This window comes from Vombatus ursinus, unplaced genomic scaffold (assembly GCF_900497805.2).
Source record: "Vombatus ursinus unplaced genomic scaffold, bare-nosed wombat genome assembly UNPS02014779.1, whole genome shotgun sequence".
In the NCBI taxonomy this organism is placed as follows: domain Eukaryota; kingdom Metazoa; phylum Chordata; class Mammalia; order Diprotodontia; family Vombatidae; genus Vombatus; species Vombatus ursinus.
The window spans coordinates 41,229,225-41,250,451 of NW_020954557.1; the positions used below are offsets into that span (position 1 = coordinate 41,229,225).

The window sequence follows — 21,227 nt, forward strand, 5'->3', positions numbered from 1 at the left end:
TATAAAATAATCAATATAAAGGTCATTTTGATGTTAGAATTTTTTATTTGGATAATGATTTGTAATATTTAAGGTACAATCTTAAATATAGTTCCACATCAAATTTATTTCTGTATATTAATTTAAAATAAAAGGAAAATGAAAATGCTCACTCGTAACACATGGTAGAAAATGGTAGGAGAATTTTACAAGCTCTCTTACTAAGAGGTAGAAAAAAAATCATATTTTGGCCATTTAACCAATTGACAGAAATGAATACCTGTTTATGATATAAAATATTATGTACTGGCTAATGATGAGCATTAATTTAAGTAATAAATGTACTTAAAAATTCAGTTTCTTGTGTTGCTACATTTTTAACAGTGCTTATATATAAACACACAGAGTCAGGAAGATCTGAGTTCAAATGTGTCCTCAGACACTTAATAGCTGTGTGACCCTGGGCAAGTCACTTAACTCCGTTTGCCTTGATTTCCTCATCTGTACAGTGAGCTGAGAAGGAAATGGTAAATCACTCCAGTATCTTTGCCAAGAAAACCCCAAATGAGGTCACACATAGTTGGACGCAGCTGAAAAAAGCTAAACAACAAATTTGTAAACTTCCCTCTGTAAGGAAAGAATTTCTTCAGATGTCTTTCTTCTCTTCTAATGTTGGCTCACCTACTGCACTCTCACAGAAACTCTACTGAATAACTGAATGATCAGTGTCGCCAACTAACTAGTTCATTTGAAAGTTTACCAGATGATAGAATAGTAACTAAGTGGAAGATAAGTATAAATTGGAAAACACCTTTAATACTGGAGTAAAAAGAACTATAAGGTTTGTTTCTACAGCTATTTAGGATGGTCTTGATGGTTTCAAGATGGCTTATGATGCTCATGCATAGCATCATGGTTTTCAAGCAGCCCAGCCTGAAAACAAACATAACATCTCGATCACACGATTACACAGCTGATAAGGTACAATTACAGGGTAACAGAATGAGGGAGCTTATTCTGATGAAACATACAGAACACAAATGAGAATATGTGCATGTGTCTGACCGTTTTTTGGGAATTGGTTTGAGGTCAAACGTTGAATCCTTGTGGCAGTTTAGAAACAATTTGATGACAGGTTGAGAAACTATGAGAACAAATGCTTAGTCAGAAATAGCAAGATTTTGATGAAATCATAACACAAAGTCATTGTGCACATGATTGTGAAGGTTTCAGAATGCTGCAGGACTAAACCTGCAGTGCTTCAAATATGCACATGCTTGTTGTTATAGAGGAAAAATATATTTGTGGTATAACCGAACAATTATCTACTGCTTAAGGCATTGTTAAGAGACTTTTTAGCAAAAAAAATTTAAAAAATAAAAAACAAAAAAAACACCTTTGATGTCATCATGAACTGCCAAAGAGAAACACTGATATAGAGGGGATTCTCATTCAGTTTTATGTTGGACTGTATGCCCTACTTGTTTCTCATGTCTGAGAATATATGAAAAATAGCAACTTACATATGGGTTAGCATGTTAAGATTTGCAAAGTGCATTGCTCACAACAGTACTGTAAGGTAGATAGAACTAGTAGGATTCTAACTGACTTTAATATTGCTCAAAGGAAAACATAATTGGGGAAATATAATTAAATTAAACTTAACTTGAATTATCTACTTCACTCTTCTCCTCTTTTAGTGCAGATAATAAATGATTTTGATATACATCCTTCATGATAACTGTCTTGAATACTAAAATTTATAACCTGGAGAGGGAAAAGAAACATTGATACACATTGTATAGTATGTAATTATTTGTTAATTGACTTACAATGGGGGAAGAATATAAAAATGGTACAGGGAGAACAAATTTTCCAAAATGTTTATTTTTAGTGCTAGCATGACTAGATATGTCAATTGACACAAACATAATTTTACTTCAAAATAAAAATTTTCATCTTACTATCTTCTGTTTTCTTTGCTTTATGGATAAAATAAATACACTGTGTCCATTAATATAGTTTGGTCCTTCAAAGTATTCTTATACTCTGGTTTTTCTAGTATTTAAAAAATAACTTTAGTAATGAGTGAGGTTGTCATTTGAGGAAAAAAAGGAACTTGACTAGAAGTGTTGACAAATTGTTAATTTTTTAAAAATATACCTCAGAATGACAGAAAAATTAATTTTTACTTTATATGTACTAAGTGAAGAACTGTAAGATGTTAGAAATTTTTTGTCTTATATGAGCCTTCCAGAAAGAAATAATCATGTTTATTAAATTAATATATGTTACAAAATGAGGGGGTTTGTTTTCATATTATATCTGAAAACTGTTAAACTAAAGATTAGCTCTTTAGATAATTTCTTGAGTTTAGTTAACCAAGAAATTAGATTTATAAGAATAAAGCATTAAAATGCTGTCAGTGTTTTTAAAAAAAAAACCCTACACATAAAGTTTTCATCAATTCAGTTGGGAAAGGAATCAAACCCTCATTGAAGACACAAAAATAGCGGTAACAGGATATGTAGAAAGATTGCTACTCTTAAAATTTAATAATCCAATTAGATTTCTCATTAAAACTTGGCTAATACGTTTAAAACATATTTAAGTGATTGCTCATCATTTTTAATTGAGATGGTAAAAAAAGATACTTTCTTTTTTTTTGAATGAATAATTAGAAGACTATATCTGAATCTTTTATGTTTTGTTATTTCCCATAAAGAATATTAAAAGGAATCTAGTTGGAGTTGTTGCAGAATATCAGAATAAGAATGGTACATTGAAATATTTTGGATATGACAGTGCGGTTTTGGATAAAAACTATTAGCTCAAGGTATAACAAAAAATCTAGGATGTGTTACCTGATGTAAGAGTAAAAGCTCACTAAATCTACACTCTTCATTTTGGTGATTTCAGAATTTTTTCAAATTAGGATATAACTTTTATTTTTTAAATATTTTAGAACATGATAATTCTTTCTTTTTTGAAACATGTGCATATATCTCTAGTTTTTTTTAGTATAAGTTGGTATTGAGTACTTTATAATATTAAAATTCATTTGTATAGCATTTTAAAGAGCATGATGCATATGTATATATAATAATTTTTTGTTTTCATTTTCTGATTGAATAAAGCATCTAATATAGAAATACAAAAGCTTCAAACTAAGCATTTTATTAATGGGTGCAAATTTTGACTTTTGGCTTAACCACTTAATGTTGTTCTGCAAACCAGTATTTTTTTCCTGAATCTGTAAATATGACAAGTCATAAGTAGAAATGCCTTGTGCTTTATTTAGATATTATTATCATACACACTAATGCTATTAATATCTTGTTTAATATATTTTGTAGGATAAAGACTGTATAGGAGCTCAGCTTTTGATTTCATTGGTAGAGGGAGCTGGGAAGAGGTGGGAGTAGGGAGAGGTAAGTGATAGGAGATTAGAAAGATAGAATGACAATAAGTTATGGAAGGTCTTGAGCAGGGGTTGGGAACCTGCAACCGCTAGATCCTTAAGTGCAGCCTTTTGAATGAATTCAAATTTAAAAAAATTTTTGATGCAGTCAAAAGGCCACCCTTAAGGATCTAGAAGACCACATGTGGCCTCAGGGGTGCAGGTTCCCCCCCCCTGGTCTTGAGTATAAAGGCAAGTGAATGAATGAATTTAACTCAGTAGCCTGTAGGGAACCACTCTTTATTTTTTAACTAATGTTTGGAAAGACCCGATTTGGGCAGAAGGAAGATTAGTCTTAAAGAATGAATGATGTTTTAATTGGGAAGAGAGAGACAGAAAGAGCTGTTAGGAAGATACTGCAGTAGTGCAGGAAACTGGCAATGAGGTACTTAGAGTAGTGGCATTGGAAATAGGAGAGGACTGATATTTTAGACAAAATTATATTGGAGGTAGGATTAACAGGATTTAGTGATTAGACATAAGAGATAAAGAAGAGGGGAAAATCAACAATAACATCAAAGTTTAATTCAGGTGAGACTGAATAGGTAGTATTGTCACTGGCAGAAATAGTGAAGTCAGAAGGAGGGAGCAGTTAGTAAACAAGCATTTATTAAGCACTTACTATGTGCTAGGACCTATGCTAAGCACTGGAAGTATAAAGAAAGGCAAAAGACAGTCCTGGCTTTCAAAAAACTCAGTCACATAAGGGAGACAACATACAGACAACTATGTATCAAAATAAAAATATACATACACACACGACAAATTAGAAATAGAGAGAAAACTAAAATTAAAGAGGGATCAAGAAAGGGTACTTGGAGATGGTAGAACTTTACCTGCAACTTCAAGGAAGGCTGGAGGTAGAGATGAGGAAGGAAAAGAGTTTCAGGTACAGGGCACAGCCACAGCAAAGAGGCTAGTGTCCCAGGATACGTTTGGATGGTTATACAGAAGAAAACGAGAAGGGGAGGAGATGGCCAAATTAACAAGGGTTTTATATGCCATACTGAGGATTTTATGTTTAATCCTGAAGCAGATTTAGAAGGAAAGACAATAAATCCAGTTTTTAATGTATTGAATGTGAAGTACCAGTGGCACATTGAGGTGGAAATGTCCCACAAATATTGTATACAACAGCAGTATTAATCACTAGCATTTATGTAGTACTTAAGGTTTGCAAAAACTTTATAAAATATTATTTCATTTTATTCTCACAACAACCTTTGAAGGTAGGTGCAATTGTTATCTAATTTTTATAAATGAAGAATCTTAGGCAGACAGAAGTTAAGTAGCTTGCACAGAGTCATACAGCTAGATGGTCTATTTTATTTACTACACACACACACACACACACACACACACACACACACTCTTAACCTGATAGCAGCTCATTTTCTTGTTCTTTAATTTTTTTTCCTCATTCTAAGTATTTATTGAGCTCCTATAATGTACCTGGAACCCTGCCAAACATTAGGAAAAACATTGTATAATGTAGAATCTTTTACATCGTTACTGTTCCAAGTTTCTGCCAAGCAAGCTATTCAGACCTCAGGGCAAGCTACATAGAAAAAAAAATCCAGTTGAGAGTAGATGTAGGTATAGTGTCTAGAGTATTTGAATGTATATTTGGTTTTATCATTAACTTTCAGTATAAAAATTTTTTTTAAGTAGCTATGATGGGGAAAAGAGTTAAGAACCCTGAAAGGTAATTATTCAAATGGTGCTATCATCATTTTCTAGGTAAGCAAATGGATTCTGAGATATTCTGACCTGCCTAAGATCCCATAGCTTGGTGGAGTTGGGAATTGAAAGCTGGTTCTCTGGTTCCAAGTTCAGTTTGCTTTCTGCTTCTTGTACCATACTGCCTTTTCAGTAAAATAAATGCCATGTCATTTTCTTGGGGGAAAGGAGGAAATACCATTTATATTTTTTGTTGTAATCTTGGAATTTTTCTTTTTTATTGTTGTTAATCTAGATAAAATTTTTTTGGGGGGGAGCAGTTGGAGTTAAGTGACTTGCCCAGGGTCACACAGCTAGTAAGTGCCAAGTGTTTGGTCTGAGGTCAGATTTGAACTCAGGTCCTCCTGACTTTAGGGCTGGTGCTCTATCCACTGCGCCACCCAGCTGCCCCTAGATGAATTTTTCACTATTGTGTAGAAATCTTTGATTCATTTGCTCCATAGCCCAAGTTGTTGTTGCCCAGAGGAAAACTAGTTCCCTTCCTTCTCCAGGCCAGAGCCTCTCTATCCACCATTGGAAGTGTATAGCCACTAAATTCTGAAGAGGACTGTAAGGGTTAGACTAGATGGTTCAGAGCTAGTGTTCATGATAAAGTGATCTGAAGGAACTTCCAAGAGTGATGTAGCAGGAATGACAAAACATCAGTAGTTGGGAAGAGGATCGTTAGTGCAGCTGAACAAAAATTGGAGATTTGAAGTTGACCAAAGACATGTTAGGTAAATTAGAATTTAGCTTTTCATATGCCTACTTGCATGTTTTTTTTCCTTATTAGAAGAGCCATAGGGTAATGGCTAGAATGCAAAGAAGAGGACCTGCATCCAAATCCTCCCTGGATTTGGCATGACATGCATAAGTCACGTAAACTCTCTCCATTTCCTTGTCTGTAACATGGGGGTGATATTTGCACTATCTACCTCACAAAGTTGTATTGAGGAAAACATTTTGCAGACCATGAAGTGGTATATAAATGTGCATAGTTATGACTTTCCCATGTTTAAAGGGGATATTATCCAGGTTTAGCAGAAGAAATAGATGGAACCCTTATTTAAAAAAAAAAAAAGGCTCCAGAACAAAAATTCTTTTAAGTAATTTTAAGACATGCATGTGCACCTTTAAAGGTAATATTGTAAAATGTTAAAGTTAATCTTTCAAATTGATTACCAGAAAAGCACTATTAAAATTTTTTTACCTGAAATTATGTTGAATAATTTTCCATTATTTAATTATTTGGGGTATTCATTGTTTGAGATAAGTCCATACTAACTCTCTGCAAGTTTTTATTTTCTGTTTGGTTTGGAATTATATTAGCTGTAGACAGAGAAAACATGGATTATTATCCAAAAGTTAATGTTGTTGAAATATACTGAACTTGGTGTCAGTTCAGATCCTGGCGTTACTATTTGCTGCCTGTTTTGCCACAGGCATTTAGCCTCAGCCTCAGTTTTCTTATCTGTAAAATGGTAATGACAATACTTTTACTGCTGTATCATAGACATATAAGGACCAGATGAGATAAATATGAAAAATCCTTTAAAACTGTACAAATATAAAGTATTAATAATAACCTCTTGCTAAAACAGTGTTCTAAATTTCCATGTTTTCTTTTAGATTAAAACATTTAAAATAGAATCTCTGAGAAAATGTTAATCACCTTAAGAGTTTAATTTAAGAAGACTTGTTAAATTGTTTAACTTGTACCCTCCAGTATCATTCTATAAAGACTTGTGTGACAAACTGAGAAATATCTCTGAACACAGTGGGTAGCCAGTAGGTTTTCTGCAGGGGGTTTCTACTGAGAGCTGACAGAGAGCAGCTTGGCAAATGTTCAGAAACCTACATTAACTCAGTTGAGCCCGGCATGGAACCTTGTGTTCAGCAGAATTCTTCTGACCTGCCTCTCTGCATGCCGAGGTAATCGGCAAACACCTAATGAGCCCACTCCAAAGAAACAGACCCTCTCCCAATCTACTTCATTTTCCTGTGTTCTCTGGGGGTGGAGAGACAAGACTTCATGAGGACTGATGATGCTGCAAAGACCACAATAATGATAATTAACTTGCTGAATTTAGAAGATTATGCTGTTAATTAGTTGCAAAATAAAGATAAGTAATAGAGCAGCAGATGGTAGGATAACACCCAGGAGAAGGAGGGTTATTACTCTGATGAGCTTTTGTGGCATATATGAAATATGGATCTGACTTTTTCATAAATTGTTTCTGGAGAATATTATCTTCTTTCTGTGAGCTATGATGGAGTAGACTATTCCTACCAAGTTTTGACAGATGTGATAAAGATTTGTTTTCAAGGGTACAAATAAGCAGAATAGAACTTGAATAACAGACTAGCCAAATTACCTGTTTGAATAAATATGGCAGAACTGCCACCTAGCTTGAGCAAACCTGACTGAAAAAACAATTCTTCAGACTTCATATTGCTGGACAGTATAGTGTGATATAGAGTGACTTCTCAATTTTCTTAACACTGGATACTTCATTATAAAATTTTGCTTAAATGTTATACATGTTGCAAAAGATAATGCTTTATTATCCAACTAAATAATATTTTAATAACCTTCAGTTCCCATCTACTTACTGTCACTTAACAATGGTGCTTTACTCAGAGGATGACTCGCCTCATATTTACCCTATTACTCTTATTATTTTTATTATTAATCATAGACTTTTAAATGCTAGAATTATCCTAAAATCCTATATTGGCAAGAAATCTTTATTTTAACCCTTTCTCTAAGTTATAGAAGAAAGAGGACTGACTGTACTAGAAGTCAGGAGGCCTATGTCCTTGATTCATGACTGGTTGTGTGACCTTGGGCAAGTGCTTTCAGGCCTCTTGGCTTCAGTTTCTTCATCTGTAAAATGAATGGGTTGGATTAGATGATCTCCAAACTTCTTTCCAGTTTTAACTTCGTGATTCTATAAAATGTACCTTTTTGTGTATCATTTCTTTTGAAAATATTTTTGCCCAATCACTTGGATCTACTCTGAAATTTCTCTTATAAAAATGAGTGGATTGTCTTATCACTCTATTAAATATAATATTAAAATGTTATGGTAAACTTTTCAGTTGCTCTTAAGTATGCAGTATTTAAGTTATTTGATGGTGTATCCTTTAAGTTTGTATGCTTATATTTTTTAAAGAAACTGTGTTATTAGTATATCTCCATAATCAAATTTTTAGAATAATTGTGCTGTTGGTGGGGAAGGAGGTGATTTTCATTTAAACTGTTGTATAAGCTTATGATTATAAGCTTAAAAATAAATTGACAGACTCAAAGTAGTGTTAATTAACCCTTGCGATTCTCTTCTTACATTTTATACCCAGTGGCACACTTTTCAAGGCAGATCCATTGTAATCAATGTAACAGCATGGAGCAAACATTAGAGCTTCCTCACTGGATACATACTGTATACCCTAGGGCAGTCAAGAGAGGATAATGAATGAATACTGATGCTGCTTTTAAGTGCTCTATCAGGTAGTAACTTGTCCTACTAAAGATTATTCAAGAGAGTGATGTTTATGTACTTCAGACTCCCCTATGTGCTATAACTGTATTTTATTAATGTTAAGAGTTAAGCTATTTTAACTATAAAACTTTTATATGCTCCTTGGTTCTATGGTATGTTCTTCCCAGGAAGCTCAAAATGTTTGATCCAAACTAATCTATTACGCTTCACCTCACTATCATTGGATAATTTTAGATATAGATAAGACATCAACTTGGCAGTTATTAAGTATATAGTGTTGTTGTTTAAAAATCTGGAAATCTAGGCTTTTCTCCTATATTCCCAAAGCTTACCCAATCTCATGTCATTGCTTTCAACTCATCACAGTTTGATTTTTTTTATTGTTGTTGTTCCTGCCTAAGTACACTTTCCTCCATCCTTGACAACTCCATCCATCTAGGTATTACCTTAAGCTACTCAATTCTACACCACCTTGAAATAGTTCTCAGCTCACCAGTGTCCCAATTTTTTTTTAATTTTTAAATTATTTATTTTTAGTTTTCAACATTCACTTCCATAAGCTTTTGCATTTTAAATTTTCTCTGCCCCTCTCCCCTACGCCTTCCCCAGGACAGCGTGCAATCTGATGTAGGCTCTATGTATACATTCTTATTAAACATATTTTCACATTAGTCATGTTGTAAAGAAGAATTAGAATGAATGGGATGAACCATGAGAAAGAAGAAACAAAACAAAACAAAAAAGAGAGAGAGCAAATAGTATGCTTTGATCTGCATTCAGACTCCATAGTTCTTTCTCTGGATGTGGATAGTATTTCAGTATCCCAGTATCCCAGTTTTTTATATGTCAGAACTACTGCTACTTAGAACTGTGCAATGTTAGAACTAGTAAAGTATTTAGGAAACCCCTTTCCTGCCCTCCCCTGCTCTGACATCACTTATCTCCATTCACGTTCTTGATTTTCTGGTTATTCAGCTCAACTATAGTACGTTCTACCTTTGAGTCCCTTGCCCCCTTTTCCTTTGGCCAGTTATGCCCTATCAGACCCTAGCACTAGACTAAACCACATACCTTCACTATTCCTACTAACATTCTATTGAACACTGGTTAGGTCCACTACAGATTTGTTAACTGATCTCAACTGGACTCCACTGCACTACAGTCTTTTATTCTTTCCTAATTGACTGTTGTACTCCTTGCAGTAGCTATTTCAAACATCCTTCTCTCCCAGGTCCCCTACATTGACTCCCTCCTTCCTTACTTTGCAACAGAAGACTTTACCTCCTCTATTCCACTGAGAAAATAGATACCATCTAAGCGTCCTCTTATCTTTTATTTCACATCTTAAAATATCTGTCCATCAAACCTCCCACCCCCTTTGCCCATATTTCCATCCTTTGTTTCTGTCTCTTGATGAAGATCTGATCCTTACACTTGCCAAGGCCAATCATTCTGTGTCTTTTCATGATCACATTCCCCGTAATCTCCTGGAGTATTCATTCTTGATCATTTTCTCTCTCTTTTTCGTTCTCTCTCTCCCCTTCTGTCTTTCCCATCCTCTTTCTGTCTCTCTGTCTCTCCCTCTCCACCTCCTTTCCTTCCCACTGATTTCTTCTGATACATGCAAACATGTCCAAGTCTCCCACAACCTTTCATTTCAGAACCAAACCAAACCTTTCTTTACTGTTCCCTTAACTATTGTCTTGTATCTCCCCTCCTTTCATAATTAAACTCCTAGAAAGACTTGATTGTATTTATTGCTTCCATTTCCCACTCTCTTCTCAATCCCTTACAATTTAGCTTCCAAACCCACCATTCAACTTAAATTTTGGTTATTGGTACTCCTTTTAAGGCCAGATTTGAAGGCCTTTTCTCATTGCTTATTCTCCTTGATGTCTACCACTTTTGACACTGCAGACCATCCCTTCTGTTGGATTTTCTCTCCCCTTGTCTTCTATGACATTGCTATTATCTTGTTTTTTGTCTTATCTGTCTCATTGGTCCTTTGCGGTCTCCTTTTCTGAATAACAGCAGCAATAAACAATAATAATAGCTAGCATTAAAATAGCTGCAAGGCTCTATACTAAGCTCTTTACTACTGTTATCTTATTTGAGCTTCACAGCAACCCTGAAAGTTAGGTGCTCATATCCCCATTTTATAGTTGAGGAAACTGAGGCAAACAAAAGCTATTGTGACTTAACCAAGTCACTCAGCTAGTAAGTGTCTGAGACAGGATTTCAACTCAGGTCTTCCTGACTCCAGGCCCAGTGCACCACCTAGCTGCTAATGTATCATAATTATTTCTTGCCCACTAAGCTTAGGTGTTTCCCAAAGCTGTACCTTAGGCCCTCTTCCTTTTTCTCTCTGTTCTCTTTCCCTTGTTGGTCTAATTGCCTCCATGGATTCAGTTGTCTTCTCTATCCACATGGCTTCTAAAACTATATATCCAGTCGCAGTCTATCTTCTAAACTCGACTGCCTGCTGGACTTCCTTCCCTGCATATCTCATGGGCATCTCAAACTCAGCTTGCTTAAACAGAACTCATTTGTCTAATTCCTTTAAGCCCCATCTTCTTCCAAAATTCCTCATTTCTGTTAAGAGCTCAATTTGTCAAGATTTACAACCTAAGAATCATCCCCCGACCTTTCAGTCTCCCTTCCCATATCCAGTCATTTACCAAGGCTTATAGATTCTACCTCCCCAATATCCCCGACTTGTTCCTTATCTCCACTCATGCCATGTTCAGACCCTTGTTACCTCACTCTGGACTATTGCAATAGCTTCCAATTAATTGATCTACTTGCTTCTGGTCTCTCCCATTGCATTTCATTCTTCACACAACTGCAAATTAATATTCCTGAACCCCCTGCTCAGAAGTTAGAGTACCCTCTTGCCTTCATCATAAAGTTCACACTCCTCAGCCTGACTTTTAAAGCCTTCTACAAACTAGATTCTGCCTATTCCACTCATTTCATACCCCCACTTCCTACCGCTTCTGTGCCCTCCATTCCAGCCAGACTGACCTGGCAGCAGTGATTCTTTATTTTATCTTCCATCTTTGTGTCTTTGTACAGATTATCCTCTGTATTAGCATGCACTTCCTCTCTTAACTTCCTTAGGATCTGGAGTTTCTTTCAAGGCTCTCTTAGATACTGCCTTCTATGGGAGGCCCCACTCCCCACCCCACCTTATGTTCCTACATATTCTCTGAGTAGAATATGAATTCCTTCAGCAAAGGAATGATTTTGTTTTTATCTTTGTATCTCTTTCACATAGTAAGCATTTTCATAAATGTTGTGAATTAATAAAATTGGGCTATCCCAACCATTATTTGTGTAGTGTTAGGAGTTAAATCTTTGAAATCATTCCTTTAGCAAACATAATTCATTTAAAATTATAAGCAGTAGTAGGAAATGATTTTGTAATAATCTGTTTTATTCAAGTTGGGGAAAGCAACTTTGCGTAGGGGAGTGAGCCCTGTACGTGAAGTCAAGAAGACATTTAATCCTTGTTTAGATGTGTAGCAGCTAGGTGACCATGGCATAATCATGTAACCTCTTTCAGCCTCAGTTCTTACATCTGTAAAAATGAGAATAATAATAACACCTGCTTCATTAGGCTTTTCACAAATGAGATCATACAACTTTTATTATTATTAGCATTCCATCTCCTGCCTAGAATGTACTACCTCCTCACAACCACTTTTTAAAACCCCCTGTCTTCTTTCAAGGATCTCAATTCAGGTGCCACATCCTATAGATGACTTTCTAGATTCCCTTAGTTATTAGTGTTTTCTACCACTTAAAATTATCATATATTTACTTAGCTGTGTAAATGTTATACCTGCCTCCCATTAGAGTATAATCTCCTTGAAGGTAGAGACTTTTTAATTTTGTCTTTGTGTCAGCCCCTAACACAGTGTCTTACATAAAGAAAGCACTGGTAAGTCCTTGATGAATGCATCCCTATGTTTTTTTATACCAGCTGTGTTTTTGAATGAGGAAGATATTTTTCTTTTCTTCTCATAACTAGTTTCCTGCAAATATGCCTTAAAATCTGTATTTAAAATTTTTCCCATAGCTTGATCAGTTTAACCTATGTACCATAGTATAACCCTAGTATGGAAATAGGTGTTCCTTCAGTAGAGGTTCTGATAACTTTTTCCCTTTTCCTCTGATTCTGAGTTATCTTTTTCTGATTTATGTTCAAAGTTTAGGGGATATGGGGCAATTACATTGGAGAAAAAATATTAAAAAAAAGAAATCATAATTTTTAAAATATTTTAAGCTGCATAGTTTGCTCAAGGCCAAATTATACAGAATAATGTTTATCCTCATCAGCTGTGTTGAACTGGGTTCATAGATTTAGAGTTGGAAGGGATCTTAAGCATATTCTACGCCAGCTCCCTCATTTTACAGATGAGAAAACAGAGGCTGAGAGAAACTTAGTTATTTACTCACGCAGGTGGCAATACCACATAGCAATCAGAACTCAAAGTCAGTGCTCGGGTCTTCTAATTATGATTTTCAAGGAAATAGAATAAATGCCACTGAGTTAGTTGCTACTAACCAATGTGTTACAACTTTTAAAAATGCTATCTTGGGAATAACATTAAATGGTTTAAGGCTTCGGTTTTGAGGCATAATATTTTAAGGATATGTGAGGTCATTTGTTTGGGTACTCATTCCTTTCTGCTCTAGCAGATTTTATGAGTTAGTGTGACCAAAAACATTGGTAACATTATATCCAACCACATGATACATGAATATCCATCACCCAGCCTGTAATCAAAGCTTTTCTACATTGTTATGGAATCTTCTGGTACTTGTACTTTGCTGGCCTTGTTTCTTGAGAGCCTAAGATTAGTCAACAAACCTTTATTAAATACCTGCTGTGTGCCCTGGTACACTGGGCTGAGTGTTGGGTATACAAAGAAAAGCAAAAGACAGCCTCTGCTTCCATTGAGCTCACAGTCCAATGAAGGAGACAGTGTGCAAACAAAAATTTACAAACAAGCTGTATACAGAATAAATTGGAAATGAACACAGGGAAGGCGCTAGAATGAAGGAGGATCAGGAAAGACTTCTTTGAGAAAGTAGAACTTTAGCAGAGATTTGAAAGGAGCCAGAGAAATCAAATGAGGGAGAGAGTAACCTTCTTGCCATGATGAACCATTACAGTTATTTATTGGTGGATTGACCATAATTTTGTCCAGTTATTCTCATGATGTATCTGGGCCCTTATAGAGTTGAGAATTAGTGAGTCTTTGACTTGATTGTTGCATGATTCTTATTGCACATTTACAGCGGGCAATCATAAAAGCTTCACTAGAATTCATACTTCTTATAGTGCACGAGGTGAGGGGGTTGTCTGTTCAAGCTTTGGGAAATATTGAATTAATTGAGGAGCCAATTTCAGTTATTTGGTAAATACTAAGTTCCAGTTATTGAAAGTACCATGCAGAGGATACAAAGAAATATGAGGCAGAGACCCTGCCCTCAGGAAGCTTACAGTCTATTTGGGATGGGGACAAGACATATACATGTGAGATTGGTAACCAGCACATAAAGTGGTAAATGAATTGTCATATGAATATTCAGATGTCCACCTTATCTTACCTTTATTGAAATAAATGTGAATGTTACCTGTATTTGCTTCATTCTAATGTCAGATCCAGAGGCATTTCTGAATGTGATGACATCGTTGTTCACAAGTAGAAACAAAATGTCATAATGAGCTTGAGATATTCGTCTTTAGGTGAACCCAGAGTTAGTTTGAATATATAGAAAGACCTCATTATTCATTCCTAAGGGTCATTGACAACAATTAAATGCTGAACAACAGAGTCCAAAGAGTCTCCCCTAGCAGCAGGTAAGAAGACTCTGGGCTAGATAAGGGTTTTCCTTGTAGATGTTAGAGGACAAATATTCTTGTCCTAGAACAGAGAATTAATGAGACAGCAAGCAAGAATTTGCCGTTTACCATATACAGTGAGAGTTCCAGGTCCCATATGTATGTATATACAGATACTCATATTTAAAACATTGTAGTTCAACTGTGGAAAGTATTCTGTTCAAATGAAACTTTAGATTATATTTTAATGGTAATTTTTTTTATCTCTAGAAGGTTGGATGCTCTGTTAATTTGATCTCTGTATATGTTAGTAAAGGATCTGGTATCATGCTGAGTTTTTGGTTTTTACAGAACTGCCTTCAAGTAACAAAGTCAAAATAAATTTTAAACATGGCTTCATTATAAAAGTTTATTTAACTCAGTTTGAAAACTTAAGGTTTTGTTTTGTTTTGTTTTTAAAGATTTTTGGTTCTGTACATGATATTTAAAGCTTATTTTAAATGTTAGGTTAATTCTAAATTAGTTTTGATAAGATTGGAATGCCTTCAGACTTAACTCCTTTATTTATGGCCTTGCCATCTAATGTAGCAAATCAAAACTCAATTTTAAATTGCATAATTCTAGGGGCAGTAAGGTGGCACAACAGATAGAGCATTGGCCTTGGAGTCAGGAGGACCTGAGTTCAAATCCAGCCTCAGATACTTGACACTTACTAGCTGTGTGACTCTGGGCAGGTCATTTAATCCCTTTTTCTGTGCCCCCCCCCCCCAAAGCATAATTCTTACTATTGTCCAAGAAATTTCATTGGTGTTTCATTAACCAAAGAAATAATTATATATTAGATTTATCTGTGATGTATCTGTGTATTTTGGGTTTTTGTTTTTCCTTTTGAGGAATTGGGCATAATTATAGCATGTGTTTTAATTTTCAGAGATTAAAAGCTGCTTTGACTCAGCAACATCCTCAGGTAACAAATGGAGATGCAGTCAAGGGACACGCAAGTGGATTGGGTAGGACTCAGTCAGAGGAATCTCGAGCACAGTCATTACAACAACCTGCTACATCCACTACAGAAACTCCGGTATACTTAGCCAGACAATCACTATTACTGTTTATCCTGTATCATGATATGATGCTGTTGTCCCCTTTTTTCTTTTCTTGTAAACAGATTTTTAGGGGCTAACTTGTTATAGTACATGCCTCTGCCAAATGTGTCTTTAAAGATGATACTTCTAAAGTTTCATGCTTCAAAGTATAGTAAAAGTTCTAGGAAAAGACAAAACAAAAATATTTATGGTAAATTCTTAGCAAACATCAGTCACACAGACACACGTGCTTACATACACATTCTTTTTTTAAAGTATTAGTAAAATTCCTGTGTTTCTTAAATTCCCATAGTACACTGGCCTGTTTCTCTGTATGTCTTTTTTTCTATGTCTGTGAGTCTGTCTTTGTCACAAAAAAAAAAAAAATTTTAATTAATTGAAAATGTCACTTAATATGAAGCAGCATATGTATATACCATATGTGTGTATGCTTAGAGATAGATAAAGCAATAATAATTTTGTTAACTGGTGAATCTGGACTTGAGTGAAACATAAGAACTAAAAGGATCAACATTCACCTGAATCAGTAAGAGAGATTACCAGGTATTACCGGCAAATTCAAGAGGAAGTGATACATCTTTAGCCCTGAGTAGTAGAGAGCCATTTGCAATTATGGCCTGAAATTTTAAGAATGGAATCTCTTTTAGGTAGTTATTTATTTCAAAATTTTAATTTAACTACATGAATTGTGGTTTGGGCTATCTTCTGCTAAGATAGCAGGATTTTGATTTTTATACTCAGCTGTCAGTTGATTGTTTCAGCCCTTCCTGGGACCTGTTTTTCAGGAAACAAGTGTTCCTACTACTTGAGCTTATTCTCCTAATAGTCACAACGTTATGTAGTATCATTTGTGTGAAAGGACTGATGATGTATCTTACACTGTAGCTCTGCAATTGGGACATGACATTGGTAAGGAGTTTTCCCTCTAGACCAGAGGTTCTTAACCTGAGGTCCATGAATTTGTTTTGTTTTGTTTTACAAAATATTTTGAGAACTATAGTATAATCAATTTTCTTTGTAATCCAGTGTATTTTATTTTATGCATTTAAAAATACTCTGAAAAGGGGGTACCAAAGAGCCCATGTCTCAAAAAAAAGGTTAATAACCCCTGTTCTAGAAAGATCAGTGAGGATTGGGTGATCTGATCTCTAGGAAAAGAGTGAGTCTACCCCCTTAATAAATCTCACCATCAAAATATGTAAATATTTATATTTACAACATCAATATGCATTTATTATATATAGCTACTAAGTACCAAACACTGTTCTAGGCGCTAGAGATACAAATAAAAAGAATGAAACAGTTCTCACTCTCAGGTAGCTTGTGTTCAATTGGGGGAGAGGGGAAGGGGGAGATGATTATATATACAGGGTGTCCCAAAAGTCTTAGTGCAGTTGTAAGCCATTAAAACTGCACTAAGGTTTTTGGGACACTTCTGTATGAACACATGCGGAATAAATGGAAAAATAAGAAATAATTAAATACAAGTAGTTTGCAATGTAGCGTGCTCCGATTAGGGAGATTAATATCATGTTGGTGCTTGAGCTGAGTCATGAAGAAAAGAAGGGATTCCTTGACACTGCAGTAAGTTGAAAGTTCATTCCAGGCATAGGGGATAGTCAGTGCAAAGTCATGAAGACCAGTTGAAATATGTGTGTTTAACTTGGTTGAAGAGTATGTCTTGAAAGATAGGTTGAGGCCAGGTGGTGAAGGACTTTAAAGCTAAACAGAGGCGTTTACATTTTTGTTTTAGAGGCAGTAGGAAGCTATTGGAGTTTGAGCATGGGAATGACATAATCAAATCTTTTTCCTGGTTAAAAGTGGAATTTTATAGTAATATACATCATATGACTGAATATCACATACTGAATTTGAATAAGATTTGTATATCCTTCAGTTAGTGGTTTCTAATCATAAACTGATAAAACTTTTATAGTAACATGTCAAAGAACAAATACTGTAACAAAACCTGTTTAAAGCATGTGTAAAGAAATTGGGGTTACGTGAAGAAAATTACTTTTTACCAAATTATACTTATTTTAATTAAAGGTGACATTTGCACCATTACCCTGAAAAACGTTTATAATATTCTTATTAATATCATGTAAATCATAAATCAGATTACATTCTTGCAAATAAAATCATGTAGCTAAAGCCTGATAACCAGTTTTTAGCCCTGGCCCTTTGTGTCAGAATTGTATGATGGTAGTCCACTTGATGATGTAACGAATTTCTGTTAACTCTTTCACTAAGTACAAGTAAATATGTTTTCTTTCTTATAGGCTTCTCCAGCTCATCCAACACCACAGACCCAAAATACAGGTGGGCGTAGAAGAAGAGCAGCTAATGAAGACCCTGATGAAAAAAGGAGGAAGTTTCTAGAGCGAAATAGAGCAGCCGCTTCAAGGTGCCGGCAAAAAAGGAAAGTCTGGGTTCAGTCTTTGGAGAAGAAAGCGGAAGACTTGAGTTCATTGAATGGCCAATTGCAGGTATGGTTTATACATATATTTTATGACTGTAAACAAAGTATTTCAGATTTTGTAGTTAGCTATCCAAACGTCATAGGAGATAAACTTTGGTTATATTTTGGACCTATAGTAAATAGAGCTTTTTAAAAACTTATATTAGAGATGAAATGATTTATGTCTTTTAAAATAGCATCCAAACTATTCTTGTAAAAAGGGAACACTGATAGATAAAATAAAACAATGTTTAGCTATTTAGGAAAAATGGGTCCCCATCCTGGCCAGAAACTTCTTTTTAAGGTTGTGATATAAATTAATTTTTAAATTAAAATAACATTATTGCTCCTAGACATTTTTGTCTTTTTTTCTTTTGGTTTGTATCACAACTATGAAATTGCTTCAGTAGAGGTTTCTTGTTTTTAAGTTCCTTTGTTCTTTTAACTGTAGTTTGTTTTTTGTTTTCTTTAAAGTGAATATAGTGCTCGTGAAAGGTGCCAGATTGACAGCACTGGAAACTGAAGGCCTCTATTTATCCACAGACCAGGTACAATACGGCCAGTGGCAGTGCAAGCTTCCGACACTGCCCTGCCATGTGCCTCAGCTCCATTTCTGAGAGACCCATTGCGGTGCAAGCTTGTCTAGTTCCCATCTTTGTCTAGTTTTTTATTTCTATATACAGACTGCCAATAAGGGTGCCATTCAGTACCATTTCTTTTTAGTGATCTTTTTAGTGCTGTGGATATTTCTCCACTAGGAACCTATGTAAACTACCCCATTATGTCAAATCAGATATGATAGTAAAGGGCTTTAATTATTGATAATGTAGCTTGAATTTAGAATCATTTAATATCAATAAAAAATTTTTAGAGTTTGCCCAACCTCATTCCCAGTTTAAAACAAATCTTTCATATGCTTATACTTGAACTGAGAATTTTTTCATCTTATACCTGCCTTTCAAGATTTTTAGTGATATGCTTATTTTTGAGTGTTTGAATAAAATTTTCAGCATCATAGATGGTATACAGTTATGATAGTTTAAAAAGAGGAAATCTTATGACTTGGACTTAATTTTACATGAGGTAAACTTCTTTTAAAATCTTGTTGATGTAGGTAGTTTGGAATATTATTATTGTACCTTTGGATCTACAAAGTATTTTGCTAGTGTTTTTTAATATTTATAATATTTTTTAAATGTATTGCTACCATACTGATCATAAGGACTTCTAGTAGTTGCTTAAATACCAAGTTACATTAATATGTTTTGTTATATGGAGTAAATTAATAAAAATTATTTGGGGAAATGCGACTTAATCTAAATTAACACTTAAAAAAATTTAAATATAAGGCTTTAGGGGAAAAAGCTTCATTGAAAGAAACAAGATGTTTGTAGATGGTAAACTATTAATACAATGTGCTATAAAGACACTCTGTAAAATAATTTAAATATTAAGTGATTATTACTTCTGATATTAGTGATTATAATTTTTAAGTTAAAAATGATGTAAATTAATTTTTCATTTTGCCCCTTTCTAACATAAAATCATCCACCTGAATTTTTGTTTAGTATTTAATTCACTTGGTCTTGAGGCTGTGCCAGTTTTCTGCCTCAAGCACATATTTATGGCAGCATTGACAACTTTTAATGAGATATTGATGTATCCTTAATTACACTGTAGCACTCATGGCCTCTATAATAGCAAAAGAGTTTTTAGAAAAAAAGTTAGAGAATCCAACATTCAAAATAAATATATTCTTAGTTTTCAGTAAGCTAAGATTCAGATTTAAAAAAAAATACTTTTGTCTCATTTGGATAAATTATCTTGGTAAGGGACAACAAGAAATAGGGGAGAGAACAGTTTTATCCTCCTTTCTCACATAATTTGATGACTAATCTCTGCAGCTGAATAAATGTTAAACATGCAATACAAACAAAAGCAAAAAAATGATGAGGGGAAAGGCTCAGACCTGTGATCTCCTCGCTATAGGAAAGTGCCTCTACCAATGCAGATCAGTTTTTATTCTGCAACTTTTCTGTGTCAAAAGAGTTGCCTGGGCCACTGATAGAATAATTGACGTGTCCAAGGTCATATAGCCAGTCTGTCTCAGATGGGAGACTTGAACCTAGGTTTTCCTAACTTTAAGACTAGCTCTCTTTCCATTATGCCACACTGCCTCTCACAGAAAAGTTAGTAATACAAGAAATATTTATTGAGAAAAAGTAAGTAGTAGACTTTGACTTCCAGAGCATAAAGAGTTAACATGCTTGTCATAGATTCAGGGGGAAAGAAATTTCTTTCAGTCTGCCAACAGCAAAACCGTTAACTGTGAAGAACAGAATGACTTGTAAAGAAAATTGAATGTCAAAGAAATAATTAAACCGTACTTTATGTGAAAACATTAATCAATCCTACATTTCCTTAATAATTCTTCACTTGACATGCTGGCATAGCTGATCAGCATTGTGGGCAGTAATGACCCATGATTACTTATATGTTGTATTCAATAGTAAATCTAATAAGTTTTGAGGTGTGACTTTTCGTATTTTAAGAGACTTGCATTTTAAGGTTTAATAGTTCATGTTTTCTTTAATACCTAACTATCTAACTGATCTGTAGTTTAGCATGTTTCAACTTTCTTAAATGGGGTACATAACAGATAACTTTGTCTTTTTAACAAATTTTTTTTATTGTCAAAAGTATTATTAGTGATCTAAAACCAAGCCTTGAGTACTCTTAGTTATAAATTGTTGTTAGTTTTTTAAAGGCAACATGCCCATTGTTTATTACCTTTTGCCTGAATTGAATTTAAAAAATTTCCCCCTATAGGAAATTACTTTTATTATTATTTAAATTTTATTGTTGCTTTTTGTTTTTACACCAGTTACATCTCTTTGATCCTCCTCCCCCTTAACTCAACAATGAACCCTTTACCCGTTGCAAAAACATATACAAAAAACTAAAAGACAGTGACCACATCATACCACATTCCATATCTATAGCTGTGTATGTCTCCTGAAAGGAAGGAGGTATGTTTTATTATCAGTCCTCCAGGGCTGAATTTACGGGACTGTTGTTATTATAGTTCATTTTCATGTTTTTAAATAATTGCCCATTGTTAGTTTAGGCAAATGACTTGATCTTC

The 21,227-nt window shown here is 34.6% G+C and overlaps 1 protein-coding gene across 3 annotated transcripts in view; it reads left to right on the plus strand.

Annotated features, from left to right (window-relative positions):
- The window catches only part of ATF2 (activating transcription factor 2), a 116,827-nt gene that overhangs the window by 80,256 nt on the left and 15,344 nt on the right, over positions 1 to 21,227 (plus strand). For 2 of the 3 annotated variants that reach the window (XM_027866013.1, XM_027866012.1), the window contains 2 exons: positions 15,447 to 15,596; positions 17,904 to 18,110. In XM_027866013.1, coding sequence (XP_027721814.1) covers positions 15,447 to 15,596; positions 17,904 to 18,110 — 357 coding nt within the window. Of the gene's footprint in view, positions 1 to 15,446; positions 15,597 to 17,903; positions 18,111 to 18,556; positions 18,631 to 21,227 lie in introns of all 3 variants that reach the window. The other variant, XR_003569435.1, reaches the window with a different exon arrangement.